This window comes from Candoia aspera, chromosome 3 (assembly GCF_035149785.1).
Source record: "Candoia aspera isolate rCanAsp1 chromosome 3, rCanAsp1.hap2, whole genome shotgun sequence".
Taxonomy (NCBI): domain Eukaryota; kingdom Metazoa; phylum Chordata; class Lepidosauria; order Squamata; family Boidae; genus Candoia; species Candoia aspera.
Window position 1 is genome coordinate 35,750,347 of NC_086155.1, and position 16,599 is coordinate 35,766,945.

The 16,599-nt window shown below is 38.4% G+C and overlaps 1 protein-coding gene across 5 annotated transcripts in view; it reads right to left on the reverse strand.

The window, feature by feature from the left end:
- PPP1R12B (protein phosphatase 1 regulatory subunit 12B) overlaps positions 1-16,599 on the reverse strand; it is a 147,209-nt gene that overhangs the window by 106,944 nt on the left and 23,666 nt on the right. For all 5 annotated transcript variants that reach the window (XM_063297366.1, XM_063297364.1, XM_063297365.1 and 2 more), the window contains exons 5-9: positions 15,418-15,562; positions 12,976-13,050; positions 10,130-10,203; positions 9,188-9,333; positions 3,774-3,886 (exon numbers count right to left, since the gene is read on the reverse strand). In XM_063297366.1, coding sequence (XP_063153436.1) covers positions 3,774-3,886; positions 9,188-9,333; positions 10,130-10,203; positions 12,976-13,050; positions 15,418-15,562 — 553 coding nt within the window. The remainder of the gene's footprint in view (positions 1-3,773; positions 3,887-9,187; positions 9,334-10,129; positions 10,204-12,975; positions 13,051-15,417; positions 15,563-16,599) is intronic.

The following is a 16,599-nucleotide window of genomic DNA, read 5'->3' on the forward strand; positions in this document are numbered from 1 at the left end:
GGTCTTCAATTTCTTCTAGAAGTCTGGGAGCGAGGAAACCCATCTCAACTCCAGAGGCCTGATATTCCAAAGGGCAGGCGCTGCTGCAGAGAAGGCCTGCCTCCTGGACCCCGCCAGATGCAATTCCTTTGTTGCTGGGGTCCGTAGCATGCCCTCTCTGCCTGACCAGGTGGGGCGGGTCGATGTTATGGGGATGAGACGGTCCCTCAGGTAACCTGGTCCCATGCCATGTAGGGCTTTAAAGGTAATAACCAACAACTTGAATTGGACCCGGAAGCAAACTGGTACCCAGTGCAGCTTGCATAACAATGGTGTCACACGGGCTGATTTTACAGCACCGATAACTGTCCGCGCAGCCACATTCTGGACCAGCTGAAGCTTCCGGATACTCTTCAAGGGTAGCCCCATGTAAAGCGCATTCCAATAGTCTATATGGGAGATGACAAGGGCATGAGTGACTGTTCGGAGGGCATCTCAATCCAGGAATGGGAATAGCTGGCGCACCACCCGAAAGTGTGCAAAGGCCCTCCTGGCCGCGACTGCCACCTGCTCTCCGAGCAGGAGTCGCGAGTCCAGGAGGACCCCCAGGTTCCACACTGGTTCCGAATGGGGCAGGGCCACCCCATCCAGAACCAAAGATGACAACTTCCTGGAAACTGAGGGGCCGTCAATCCGCAGCCACTCCGTCTTACCAGGGTTCAGCCGAAGCCTGTTGTTCCCCATCCAGATGCCCACAGCCCCCAGGTACTTGGAGAGGGTGGAGACTGCATCACTTATTTCACCTGGGATGGAGATAAATAACTGGGTATCATCAGCATATTGATGATACCTCATCCCATGGTGATGGATGATCTCACCCAGTGGTTTCATGTAGATGTTAAATAGGAGAAGAGAGAGAACCAAACCCTGCGGCACCCCACGATGGAGGGGTCGAGGGTTTGATCTCTCCTCTCCTACCATCAACGATTGGGAACGGCCCTGGAGGAAGGAGGTGAACCAGCGCAAAACTACACCACCCACCCCCAATCCCCTGAGCCGCCCCAAAAGGACACCATGGTTGATGGTATCGAAAGCCACTGAGAGGTCCAAGAGAGCCAGGATGGATGCACTCCCTCCATCCCACTCCCGCCAGAGATCATCCATAAGTGCGACCAATGCAGTCTCTGTCCCGTATCCCGGCCTGAAACCTGACTGAAAGGGGTCTAGAGTTGTGCTCTGATCATGATCACTCAGGAAGTTAATTAAAATATTGGGGAAGAAAGGCCATCATTCAAAATAACATTAAAAACAATTGGTGTATATTAGACATAGAAGGCAGGTCATGGGGACATAAGGAAATATACCGATTCTGACGTACTAAAATCTGCAAACTGGTAAAATGTCTTGGTAAAGATTCAGGTGAATGGTCAACTTCCATTTTTGCTTTTCTGTTCCTATGGGCCACTCCACAGGCAGCATTCAAACCCCTCCCATAATGTTCCTGTAAGGCCAAATGCTGTTATAAATGTTGGCCAGCAAAAGTGATTAACCGCCAGCTCTGTTGCAGTCCATTGGAAACTATGGCAAAAACAATGTAACCCTGTCAGCACTGTTGTTTTGTAGCAGGCCATTTTCCATTAGCAAGAATTCCCACTTCAGTCTGCCTGTTAGTCCTTGACTCTCCCCTCTTACTGTAGTTGTTAAGTCAAAGCTGTGCCTGAAATTATAAACCACTGGTTAAGCTAATGTAGTGTCTGGAAGGTGTCTAAAATTGTTTTGTTAAAATATGAATAAATAGTTAACTGGCCACTTCCTTAAACAGAAGGCAGGAGCTAAGAGAATTTTGAAAGAGAAAGGAAAATAAGAAAAAAAGATAGTTGACAATTGTACAGAGTGAAAAAAGGGTAAGGAAGTAACTAGCATATCTTAAACAAAAGGGGGGAAAAAGAGTCTGCTAAGACCATGTGACAAGCTACACATGCATTCTGTATTTATGGAAAATATTGTTTTACACGTCTCCTTAAAAATAAATCTTGTACGATACGTTCATAGAATGTTACTTGTTCATGACCTCTGAGTAAATAGGAGGTTGAATGTAATACCCACTGCCACATGTCTCACATACTCTACTACTGGATAAAGAATCTGTAAGAGGTGGCAATACCAATATAAATTCAAACTTTAATCTCAGAATGTTTATCTTTTGATTATCAATGATATTTTAAAGAATACTTATCTAATTTGAAACAGACTTGGAACAATTCATGCCACCTCTGTATAAATAAACCCTGATTTTGGAATGGTGTCAAAATGTCCTCAAATTCACAGAGCAGCAGCTTTGCAGCTCCCACCACAGTGAGTAGCTTTTTAAAAAAGAGGAAAAAACCTCATCCTGCTAAACAAATGAAGCATAACATAAGGGCAAAAACTGGAGGCAGGGGACTGGTGGGATGCTGATTTTTCCATTTCCCTATGGATCAGAGGGAGCGAGCACTGGCCAGCTCATGCAGAATTCTCAGCAACTGCAGAGTACAGTCATAGGATGTTTTGACAATGATGCCTGTGGTCTTTCTGTTTTGTACTCTAGCTAAAACTATCTCCCAGTTTAGCTACAATTGGACTTTTCATTAATTACTAATTAATACAGGGGAGTGAGATGTTTTAATTATTCAGTTCTTCGCAGCAATCAAACCTTTCATTTTTCAGATGGACTCCCACTCGTTAGTAGCTTCCAAAGCCTTCTTCTGTGTAACTGACTCAGAGAGGTGTCATCTCTTGTTTATGGCAGTTGAGTATAATTGGCAAATATCTAAAGGGCAAATGATAGTTGCTCCTACATGTTTTAAAATAGTCTACTGCAAAGTTATGCAAATTTGAGAGCCAGTCTGGTCTAGTGGTTAAGGTGCTGGGCTAGAAACCAGGAGTCTGTGAGTTCTAGTCCTGCCTTAGGCACAAAAGCCGGCTGGGTGACCTTGGGCCAGTCCCTCTCAGCCCAGCCCAGCCCACCTCACAGGGTTGCTGTTGTGGGGAAAATAGGAGGAGGAAGGAGTATTAGGTATGCTCACTGCCTTGAGTTATTTATAAAAATAATAAAGGCGGGATAAAAATTAAATAAATAAATAAATTTCTCGCTGTATTCCAAGCACTATTCCCTGTATAGCTTCCAAAGAGCAATAACATGGAAACACAGCCACTCTTTCTTCATCTAATAGTTAATAATTTCCCAAGATGGAAGAACATTCTTAACTAAAACCCTACGTTCATACAAATGGCTCAATACCATACATTCAAACCAAAATCCTATTTAATGAAATGTACTTATATTGCACATACTGCACGTATACAGGCTTGTATACAGAAATCACTTTTGAGGAAAAGAAATGCAGGCAGTGAGCCATATAGGCTACCAATTGCAAAAAACGGCAGTCTGGTATTTCTGTATAAAGATTAAGTTTATGCAAAATAAGCATAACATTCACTACACTATGTTTCTGGCTTTGTGTTGCTGATTAAACTGTAAAAGGACAGGAAACAACTGTCTCGGTTCAAAACCAAACAAATACATTCAAACATGTTGATCAGCTCAAAGTCAGTACTTCAAGTTTATTCACTGCAGGACTGCAACAGGTTCTTAACAACTACTGTATGCTTTTTCAGAATAGAACATAGCTTCATTCTTTTAATGTTTACACACAGTAAGTTCCACTTAATAATAAAATTTACTGAGAAGACATTCTTTATAGGTTTATAACTTTAAACCTCTAACCATTTACTTTAAGTCAATATCTACTTACTTTTCTAGCAGGAGCCATAGTAAAGGTGTTATGTTCTGGGGGTGGTATTTGTTCTGTGATGAGAATTCTGGATTCGTGATTGGAATGGTTAGCAATAGATTCTTCTTTGCTCTCTAGGAAGACAAAGGAGACAGCGGATGAAAGACTTGCAGACATTCTACAATAATTCTAGATTTAACAGAGTGATGTGCTCTTAACATTCTAGCCCCATTTTTTTTTAAATTGCTGCAGTTAAAATGTATGCCCATCTGACTTACTGTAAGCTAAGCAGTATATGTTTAAAAAGCCATTGTCCTATAGTCTGAACAAAATGTCATCACTGAGGAACAGTACGCTTCTACAACACCTACTGATTTTCCACACATAATTTTAGAAAGGGCTAGATAAGTTAATGAGGAATTAATACATTCATTCATTCAATCTGAAGACCTTTGAACCCAATTTAAACAGTGTAAAACTACTTTAATATAGGCCATGACTGATTTATAAAAGAACTGCTGTCCCTGCATTTACGCCTGTCCCTCGTTGAGGGAGATGGGCGGTGACACAACTTTAAATAATAAATAAATAAATAAATAAATGTATGGTTAAAAAAATACCATTTTAAACTTGTTCTGAGATTTGTGCTTGAATGAAATGGAACTTTTTTTCTGGGATGTGTACTTTTGTCTCAGTCTATTTTAGACTGAACTCTGTGCTTAAGAGACCTTTATCAAGCCTTTAGAAAAAACTAAACATCAAGTACTAAGGAAGTATTAAGCCCAAATGTTCTGTACATTATATCCAGATGGCAGTAGATGGTAAGAGCATTGTCAGGCACAAGTTTCTGGGAATGCAGAAGCTACAGATCATCCTATCATAAGAGGTGGAAGCAAAAATGCCTAAATCGCAATGCCAAAATCGGGTGTATATGCACCCCCACCCCCACCAAAAAGAACTACAAACCGCAAATCACATTATTACCACTTTTCTGATTGATCTTGTCGATAAAAACATATTAAAGCCTTCATACTAAAAGTGCTATTTCAGGAGACGCATCATGAAATGTGAATTCCCAGTATGAAGCTGCAAGAAGTTCTGGCATGCATGCATTTATCATGCTGTATTTCTGAAAGTTGGTGTCAACACTAATTACTGGCCAGCCAGATACTACTTAACTCAAAGGTAAAAAGAGACCTCAAGAGTTAAGTGAAGCGTATGTTTCTTTTACTAAAGTAATTGACTACTTTATCTACTTGCCTAGAAGCAAAGAATTTTCTAAGGTGACAAGTAGCACCAGCATTTCACAAGCTTAGGCATATGCAAATTTGTCAATTCAGGAATGGAACTGACAAATTTTGTATATCCTTACCGTAAGTTTTTGCTATTAGATATAATACTGCATTTGCTTTGATGAGTAATTACTTGTTCTGATAGTACTATTAATAGTACAAAATCCTGGTATAATGCTGTATTGCAGCAATATATCCTGGGCTGTCTTCCAATTTTTAATCTAGAAAAAATATGTAGTTAGACCCTCCATAAATGAAGGTGAAGTCTCCTAAATTTATGGAGCACCACCATGCATTCAACAGCAGATAATGTATTGAAGAAAAGTGAAGGAAGCTGAGTAATTTTTGAAAGAAGGCACTGCTGCAAACAATCATTATTATGTGAAGAAATATGTTAAATTATGGCTGTTCAGTAGATTTGAAACAATCAGACCTGTAGCATTTAACTAAACTCTTTACAGTGTTCAAGCAAAAAATGACCACCAAAACACTCTTGTATTAGCTTATTTCTGAAGTGTTAACATATCACCATTAGTAATTTCTCTATCAATAATTATAGTCTTCAGTAAACTTTTAGAGTACCATGTCAGACAGTAAAGAATAAACACCTTGAAATTGATGTGCTATACATTTTTCTATGCAATTTCAAATTCTCCATCTGATTCCTGTCTATGCAGTGATCCTTTACTCATTTAGAAATATAGTTAACAACTGCCAATATATATTTTAAGAAAAGCATGTATACAAAAAGAATCCTGATTAACTGCTGATTAATTTTCCTTGATATCTGTAATCTGAATGTCATCTGTAATCCTTGTAGGTTCAAGACTTTTAAATTATAATAATACCAAAGCATGGGGGGGGGGGTAGAAGGAGAGATGACCTCCTTGACAACAATCCAGTAAAAACTCACAGAATGTCTGTAACCATTTTAGAGAATACACCAAAAATAATTAATACAAATTAATACTAAACTCTGAGAAACTGCACTATCACTGAGATTTTGGAAAGCAACTAAAATATAGAATTTCTGACCATTTGCAGCTGTATAAATCTGCAAAGGCCCTAAGATCAAATCAGAAATTCATATTATATGAAAGCACTTAATTTTCTCTTTATACTAATTATTTTGTCACTTTAGACATCATAGCAGCCACATATTTTCTGCAAATCACTTTAAACCCATATGTCTTCACTATTCACCATGTGGCTTCTGTTTGAAGTCCTCTACTGAAGAATTTAGAACTTCATGTGGCAACCTGTTGCACTGGCTGACAGCCTATACCACCTTTTCTCAACCTTTTGACCCTGGAGGAACACTTGAAATATTTTTCAGGTCTCGGGGAATCCCTCCACATTCAAGCTCAAATATAGGTCAGAAGTTAAAAAATTATTATATTCGTTTCATGTGTAGGCCTGTCTATATGCAGTAATAGTGTTCTTAAATAAAAATAAAGAATGAAACTTACCTCTTTAATGTGAAGTTGCCCAAATTTGAAATATTTTTTAAATAAATCATGCATCTCCCAGGGAACCCCTAGTGACCTCTCATGGAACCCTAGAAGGAAGTTCAGGTAAGGCATGAGGAGAAAGTTCTGACTGTATAGGACTGTATAGGCCTATACAGTCAGGACTTTCTCCTCATGCCTTACCTGAACCTCCTTCTGTGTAGTTTTAATCCACCGGTTCTGATCCTGTCCACTGGGCCAATGCAGACTGTACACTCTTTCTTCTGTGTGATAACCTTTCAGATACTTGAAGACTGTGATCATATCTCACTACAATCATCTTTTTCTGTAAATTGAATGTACCCAGTTCCCTTAACCATTTCTCATAGGGCTTGGTTTCCAGATCCTTCATCATCTTAACAATTCTCCTCTGAATTTGTTTCTGGTTGTCACTATCCTTTTTGAACTGGGGTGTCCAGAGCTGAACAAGTTCTGCAAATGACCAAGGCAAACAACAATGGAACAGTTACTTGACCTGATGTTGCTGCTAATGCATTCCAAGATAACATTTGCCTTTTAAGCAGCTGCATAAAACTGCTGGCTTATGTTTAACTTGTGGTTTGTAAGGAGAGCAGATCCCCTTATCACATATATGATAAGAAAAGACTCCCCAATTCTATACTTATGTCTTACATTTTTCCTAGACAATTCAGGAATTGTTATTGGCTTTCACCTCTAGCTTACAGGAGAAGGACCTTTAAATGAGCTAACCTTGGGTAACTGAGCTGATATACTGTAATATAAAAATATTTTTAAAATTATTGTTGTTGTTGTGTTATAAAAAATATAGATATGTTTGCATTATCCAGCATTTATTCTAAATGTTGCATAAAATGGTATTAGATAAATTACTGTTTCCCTAACTAATGTTTCTGAAGGGCTGTTACTAAAATTAATATTAAAATGATATTTTAACTCCTCTGCAGAATATTACTAGTATCCTAATATATTCAATTTCTAATTTCTAACTCTCTAAGAACTTATTGATACTTGATTGATTGATTGATTGATTGGATTTGTATCCTGCCTTTTTATTCAGAAGTTCAAGGAGACATACATAGTGTTCCTTCGTCCTATTTTTTCCCACAACAGAGAAACCCTCAAGGGACTGCAAAAGACCTGCAGCAAGACTTGGTGGCAACAGGCACTGAGGTTTCAGTGAGCACAGTAAGGCATGTACTAAACACAGAAGGTTCCCATGCCAGAACTCCAAGACGTACACCACTACTGACCCAAAAGCATGAGAAAAGTCAGCTCCAATATGCTCAAAATCATATAAATAAGCCACACAAGTTTTGGGATTCTGTTCTGTGGAGCGATGAAACAAAACTGGAACTTTTCTGCCTGCTGGATCAGCAGTATGTCTGGAAGAAGAAGAATGAAGCATACACTGAAAAGAACACTCTGCCTGCAGTTAAGCATGGTGGTGGCTCAGTGAAGCTCTTGGGCTGCTTTGCATCCTCTGGCACTGGAAACCTGCAGCGTGTGGACAGCAAGATGGATTCATTGAGGTATCAGGAAATCCTAGGAGAAAACGTCATGCCATCTGTAAGGAAGCTGAAGCTTGGGCGTCATTGGACCTTCCAACAGGACAATGATCCCAAGCATACCTCAAATTCCACTAAGGCTTGGATGCAGAAGTAGTCCTGGAAGATTCTGCAGTGGCCATCACAGTCACCTGACTTGAACCCCATAGAAAATCTCTGGTAGGATTTGAAGAAGGCGGTTGCAGCATGTAAACCCAAGAATATTACTGAACTGGAGGCCATTGCTCATGAGGAATGGGCTAAGATTCCTCAGGAACGCTGCCAGAAGCTGGTGTCTGGCTATGCATCTCGTTTGCAGCAGGTCTTAACAGCAAAAGTGTGCCCTATTAGGTACTGAAGATGCTTGCCATGAAGGGGTTGAATAATTTTGAGACTGGAGAAATCATTATAAGTTGCATTTTCAGTTGAATTTGGGGACACCGCTTGAAGCATTTGTTGTGTTTTGCTATTTCAATTGCTTTTGTTTGATTTGTTCATTGCAAACAGCTGAAAGTCTGTACATTTTGACAATCAACCTGATTTGCAATGGGGGTTGAATAATTTCGATTACAACTGTACTTGGAACAGTTTTTTCTGCATTCAACTGGGAAATCTAGTGAAGTTTACAGTCAAAGTATTTTAAAACCCTTTGCATCTCCTTATACTTTGTATTCCACAAATGGTGATTCTTGATCCAGTTAGTGTGATTGTGTTCTGGCAGAACTACTAGTAAACAGAGTAGACTAGATTACTGACTTACTGGGTTAAATATGACCAATGTCACTGTCTTAAGAAAAAACTCTCAAGGGGGAGCAAACAGCTTTAAATTTGCTTAATGGCAATGGAATGCTGAATTGGAAGGTACAGAAAAGCAGAGATTGAAAACTGGGAGATGGGATGGACTAAACTGTCTTGAATCATAAAAACAGGGACTTCACATTGCAAGATATTGTTACCCATCTTAACTAGCAACAGTCTGTATTTGTACTGACTGTCTAAAACTGTAGGCTTATATAAAGGTTCTGAAAATGACTTGAAGAACAGTGCAGCTTCATAGAATTCCCTTGCTCGTTAAAGAAGGAAAAGAATATCTGTTTTAAATACATTACCTGCCTCCTTTTCAGTATCTGACTCTGAAGCTTCATCTTCCTCGGCTTCTTCCTCTTCCTCAGAGCTGGAACTACTGGATTCCTTGCTCTCCTCTTCCGTCTCTAAGGATTTCACAGTGTCTGCTTCATAAATAATCTTCTCTTTGCTGAGGTAAAAACAGAGAAAAGTATTTAGAACAACAGAAGAGCAAACTAACTAAACAGTGCAGTTAAGAAATTGATAATGTAAGGTTGCTACAAACCAAATTTATTTATTTTTATTTATTTCTCAAATTTCGTTGCCGCCCATCTCCCCCAAAAGAATCATTTCTGCAGAAAAGTAAAGTGATTTACTACTTCCTTTCATATTAAAATTCATGGCCTCCAATTCAGTATCACAAGTATATAGCTTTATGAATATAATGGGACAGGAAGAGAAAGTTACTTGAGAAAAAAATAGCTTAAAAAAACTTGGCCAGCTTCTTTGGAATCACATCAGCAGAGTACTGACATTCAGTAGCAAGGATCGTAAGTAGTTCCAGCTCTGGTGACAGAATACTGCTCAATCAAACAGCATTAAAAATTAAGCATAGTCATAGTATCAAATGAAAAATCCTGTTTAGGCCTTTGAACTTTAGAAGCTCAAATTAAATTATACTACTTTATATTTATATTTATATACATTTATATTCTATTTTATTCCTCCAGGAGCTCAAGGCATCACATATGGGGATCTCCTCTCACTTTATTCCTCTTAAGAACTACTTGGTACGGTAGGTTGGGCTGAGAAGTAATGACTGGCCAAAAAGCACCTCATGAGATCCACAGTTGAGTGGGAACTAAAACAGGTTTCCTGGATTCCAGTCTTATGCTTCAACCACTGGCTCTCACTTCCTTCACCCCCATTAATTTAACATCAAATCCCACAATCAACACCAAAATATTTTGGACAGAGAATCTTACTTTTTGAAAAGTCCACTTTGAACTTTCCCATTCATATCAGCTTCAATTAACTTGTTCGACTCTTCACTACGCAGCTGTCAAAAATGTAATTGGAAAGTTACATTAATAAACTATTACTGCTCTGGCAGATAAATTTAATTGTCTAGCATGTCAATATAAGCAAATGGCAGAATTGCAACTCTTCTGAGCACTTCATTTTTGTTTCAGGTAGTGAGAATTTATTATGAGAAATGTATAAAACTGAGGTACATATATGAAACAACCACGCAGGATCTTTCCCAACAACAAATCAAGGAAATTCTAGCCCAACCACTGTGCCTCATAATAAGCTGCTTTTGAAAATTGGAACTGGGATAAGTCAAAAGCTTAAACAGGCGGAAGGGTCTGTGTGTGTCTGTGTGTGTGTGTGTGTGTGATTCTGAAATATATATTTCAGGTTCTGATATGTATGTGTGCATATGCATATGTGTCTGTATGCGTGTGTGTGTGTGTGTGTATAAAACATTCAGGAGACAAATTGGTAAGCAAAACTAAGTGTTTTTTAAATGTTAATGCTCCCTGGTCTAGCCAAAGAAAAGAGCTAAGGAAAGGGAAAAGAAGCTGACTGGGCAGATGAGGAACCTTCATAAGTCATAGACTATCTGTATCACCCCTATGGTTTCTCCTGACTACTTTTCAACCTACAAACCTTACATTTTAAACCTTAAGGCAGATTGGACTGTCAATATTTATATAAATTGGTAATTGGTTATATAAATTGGTAATCAGCTCTACAGTCACCTTAACATATTTTCATAAGCATTATAAGTATGGCATAAACTGGAACTGGATCAGTTCCTAGGGTAACAAAAAGCTGGAGGACATTCAATTACTGTACTAGGAAATATGCTATCCCTCTTCCTAGCAATACGATTTTCATGTTTCATGCATAATTATTCTGAAGAAAAACTGAAACAAAAATGTTTGGATTCTTCTAAAACAAGTTATTATTTATATTGGGTAAATTTATATCCTGCCCTACACACACACACACACACACACACACACACACACACACATGGGTGAAGGGAGGGGTTGCAGGATTCTTAGGAAAAATGATCTCTACTCCTTTGTAGAAATGAATTTTTCATTATTAAATCCCACTATTACTATATTTCCAAGTTTTCTTCTTCAATGAAAAAGTTTCAGAATTAGTTTATCATTTTAGTAATGTACTTGGGGTTTTTTTTTTGTTTGTTTTAAATTACCTGTGAAATGGGGAGAGATCCTACATTTCCTAAGAAAAATAGACAACCCTATGAAAACAAACTAATGGGAAAATGGATATAGATACCACTGCTGAAAAATATGGATCTCTCTGAAAACTAGGCAACTTTTAGGAGGGTCTGTTTATCTAGTGCAGTGTTTCTCAGCCTCAGCAACTTGAAGATGGGTGGACTTCAACTCCCAGAATTCCCAGCATGCTGGCTGGGGAATTTTGGGAGTTGAAGTCCACCCATCTTCAAGTTGCTGAGGTTGAGAAACACTGATCTAGTGAATTTTAACCCTTTTGGAAATAGCTGAACATGGCTTTTCTTTTTTTCTCTTTCTTTCATTGTAATGAAAGAAAGAGAAAAAAAGAAAAGCCATATTTTTAGCTATTTCAGTTACTTTTTCCTCTCCCCTCATCTCCATCTAGTTTTGTCTTCACATTCTGTGTCCTTTCCCTATAAAGCTATACTTCTTTCTTAGCCCACCTCCATCCTGTTTCCTTTTTCCTTTTTCTGCTGGGAGGAGGAATGCAAATTGTGAATTTCTGTGCATGAAAGTGGTTTCTCTGTGAGACTGTGAGTGGCTCTGGGTGAGCAGATAAGAGAATTAATTTTATAATCTTATGTAACAGATGTCTGTTTTTAATAAATAGATATTAATTCTATAATGCATATTTGTCCTGAGCTTGCCATTTTTAGAAGTATGATTTTTGGCAAATGTATATGTATACATATGTATGTATACATATTGTATACATTTGCCAAAACATCTTCAGAACTGATATCAACTAGAGTTGGCAAGGTAGGGAAACTGAGCACTGCACATCTATGTTTATATATTTTTTCTAGGTACACTTCCTTGAGAGGCCGGCCATCTTAAATTCATAGTCATCTTCTTTTAGAGCAGCCATGAAGGCCTTGGGAAAGATATTCAAATGCTGTGATGTGTTTATACCTACAAAGATCAGAATTGTGCAAGCCACGGTATTCCCTGGGACGCTCATGGAAATGAAAGTTGGACTTTGAAGAAGCAAGACAGGAAGAGTGCTGACGCTTGTAAAGTTTGGTGTTGGAGAAGACTCCTGAGAATATTGTGGACAGCCAAGAAAACAAAATTGATCATTGAACAAATCAACCCAGAATTATCACTTGAGACACAAATGACCAGGCTCAAATTATCCTACTTCTGACGTATTATGTGAAGATATAGCTCTCTATAGAAGGCTCTAATGCTAGAAAAGGTGGAAGGAAAGAGAAGACCAGCAGCAAGGTAGATGGACTCAGTTACAGTGGTGATGAGTGCACCATTGGAAGAGCTGAAGGATCAAGTTGGGGATAGACTGTCATGGAGAAAATCTATCTATCTGGTCGCTAAGAAAACAACTTGGTGATCATCCATCCATCTATCCATCCATCCAAAAAGTAATTTTACCTGTGATATTTTTAATGTTGATATTTATAAACCACTTCAGTCAACACTTATGCTTCATAAGCAACTATCACAAAACACTCACTTAATTGCATTCCACTACCTAAGAAATCAAAATAAGGAGATGCACAAAAATTACTTAATTAAAAGGGCTAGTCAGAACATACCATATTCTGTTTCTTCTGCAGCATCTCTAAGTGTTCAACCAATCCCTCATCAGCAACATCAAATGGTGTTTGACCCTAAGGGCATGTGCAACAACAGCAAGCGTTTATTTTGAACTTGGCATTTTTTTAACATGAGAAAAAGATTCTTTATGTCTTTGTGAAAAACAAGTTTAAAAATGTGCAACACTTACTTTTGCAGTATATTGCAAAAACCTAAAGGTAATCCTTTTTCTTAGAAATACTTTCCATGTGTTTTATCTTACTCTAGTTGCCAAATTAGCATACATCTTACAACGTATTTTTTATCATATAAATATAAACCAGAAAAAAGTATGGAGCTGAAAATATATGGCTATTAGACATATAGGAATCTCAAAATATCAAATACTGCTACTTCCAGTTAAAAATAATGGTACAGCAATAGTATCAAAACTATATATTGGTTTAGATGAATTAGAGCAGATGCAATATTCCTAATCCAATTTCCAACCTTTCTTTTTTCTGTGACAATTTCTCCATATTTGTCCATGGTTAAAGATTATGCCTGTGCTAATTTTAATCTTAATTAGTGTATCACTAGCTGATTTTCCTGTTCATAAAAGTTTACAAACCCACTCTGAAATTCTCATTAGCTACAACCACAGTCACAATAAAAAGAGATAAAATGTAGCTTGTCTACTTTGCAGAGGGTTGAAGACTACCATGTACATAGAGGCAGATGACAACATATTATGTGTATTTGTGTGCTAGGGGGTAGAAAATAAAGCTCCCAAGAAACAGAGGAAAAATTGCTGACTGACTTCCAAGTTATCATCCTCAACCAGACTACCCACAAGAGTATCAATAAACCAAATCAGAATTTTTCAGGGAATTGATGGCCCAGTCCAGAGGTATCCCCATTCTCAGATAAATTAGCTGGTTAAAAATCTGTTTGGATACCCCCCATGATGTTTTCTAAATGCACACTAGCTTCAATTCACTTATGTAGTTATGAGCCTTGTGTGGTGCAGAGTGGTAGGCAGCAGTATTGCAACCGAAACTCTCCACACGACCCAAGTTCGATCCCAGCGGAAGATGGGTTCTCGGGTAGCTGGCTCAGGTCAACTCAGCCTTCCATCTTTCTGAGGTTGGTAAAATGAGTACCCAGCTTGCTGGGGAAGGTGATGACTGGGGAAAGCAATGGCAAACCATCCTGCTATAGTCTGCCAAGGAAATGTCGCGAAAGCAGAACCCCCCCAAAGGGTCAGACATGACTCGGTGCTTGCACAGGGGACCTTTCACCTTCACAGCTATGAAGGAATCTCCATGAGGTCTCCTTTCACCCTCCAGCTACATATTCTTTGAATCCATTTTGTCTTGGGATTTGGGCTCAATTTTTTTTAAAATTGTAATTTGTCATGTAATTCAGGCTCATTTGGGGAAGAGTAGTTTGACTATTAAGCACTTTCCTTATATTCTTTTAGCCTGGACTAAAAGAATGGACTGTCCTGCTACATTCTCTTGCCTAGGATCATGTTTCACAGTCAAATTCCTTCTCTTTTTTAGTTGAAAGATTTTGCTATCTTATTCATTTAGATACAGCATCTTGCATTCCTAGAAAGAGCTTCAAGTAGCAGTGAAGCACCTGTTGAATCTCTGTCTGGATTCCACACCATACACAGATGTTCTATAAGTTCTTGAACTGTCTGCTGAAGCTGGTGCCTTGCAGGGGAGTGCAACATCCATATGAGTCACTGATCTTAGGACTAATAGCAGGGAATCTAGACGTGCTAAAATTTATCATAAAGGTTTGACTCAAACACAATCACCACAAGTTTCCCTTGCCTCTTTTTCACAATTCTCCTATCTCTCCATATATGCCTGATTTTCCTATGTATATTTATAATAAAATTGTTTTTGCCCCAGGAACCTTAGTAACTTAAAGTGAAAGCTTACCTTTCACTTTCTCCTCTGTAGACTTGGGTTCTTTCTCTGTATTTGAACTTCATTGTTTCAGTGTGTGAAACTTGCCTTTTTAAAGTATCTCACTGTTCAATCCCATGTGTTGGCAAAACATGGGACAGATATCAAAAAGAAAATTTATAATACTTGTTTTATAAAGGACAGAAAAAAATGAATATTTTGGTTTATGCTGTTGGCCCCGAAGATGTTAGGTGAACTATCACATTACAATTTAAAAATAAGCATAATAGAAGAAAAATACCATTTTAAACAGCACACAGAATACATGTTTAGCTGGTACAGAGCATAAAATGTACATAATGGAATCCATTTAACTGTTGAGTAATGCTGAACCACAGACAAGAATGACATATGTCGATTTTAAAAGCTTGTTTATCTCACAAAGACACATAGTCAACATTTCTAAAAAAAAAAAAAAAACAACCCTGCCATCTTCTCTGGGAGTGTTTATAGTATATCGCTAGTCTAAGGCTCACTAACCAGCTTGTTCCTGATGTCCATATCACAGAGTGCTTCAGCCAAGATAGTGCAAGCTTCTTTCACCCCCCAGTGTGCAGCAGCATGAAGTGATGTCCATCCATCATTGTCCTGAACATTTACATTAAACCCAGCTTGGATCAAGAGTCTAAGGAAAAAATAGTAAAGATGGCAGCAATTCAGTCTTGTAAGTTAGTAGAAACTGTAAGCAGCATGCAGTGGCTTTGTGAATGAAGCTTATCCCATGATAGAGATTAGCGTGATCTAATAGACAGCTCAAAATGGTAAAAAGAGGAATCAAATTTAAGGTAAAGTGTAAAACAGCTTCTTCCTAATGACAATGGTAATTAATGATCGACCTTACATGTGGAGTTGAAGAATCTGAAACAAAGAGAGCATGAACAGTGTTTTAGGGAAATGCTTTAGATGAGCAGAAGCAAATCTCAGAACAAGCCAAAGCTGCAGCAGTGGCATTATCTTGTGCATTAGCTTCTGCACAGTGGCATTTAAAATTATTGTAACTTAATCTTATGTGCTAGAATTATTTAGCCCACCATGGTCTATTTTAACTGCAGTTCAGCAGGAATATATGCAGAGGTCATCTCCAGCCACATCTGAAATTAAATCTGGGACTTGCAACTGTTTGATCTCTAGTTCTTCCTTCTTCCAGATACACTCTTTCTTAGCATAACCTGGGGATGGGTCAGAAGCAATTCAGGATTTCATGGCCACCATGACAATCATGGGTCTAAAACCAATTCAGATTATAACAGGTCTGATTCACACACTCTGGATCTAGTCTTGAACTCAGAACAAATGGAGTATGTCCTGATGGCAGAAGATATTACAGTACATGATACATTATCATGATCAGATCACTTTCTTATAATCATGGGGTTTGTCAGTCTCACCAACCTCTTCAGGGACCATTAAGATGGTCCCCTTGGCTTTCAGAGAGTGCTTAGGAAATGAACAGGAAATTTAGCAGACAATTCTATTGAGCATATAGCTAACCAATGCAATATAGACATGATAAAGGCACCAGATAGGATAGCTCCCAAGTGGCCCCTTCCTGTCTGCTGATCCAGGGGCTTTGAGATGCTCTGGGAGATGAAGCAAAGGAAGGGGTGTATAGGGTGATGCTGCAGAAAACAAACAGCAAACAGAATTGGACATGGTATAAGC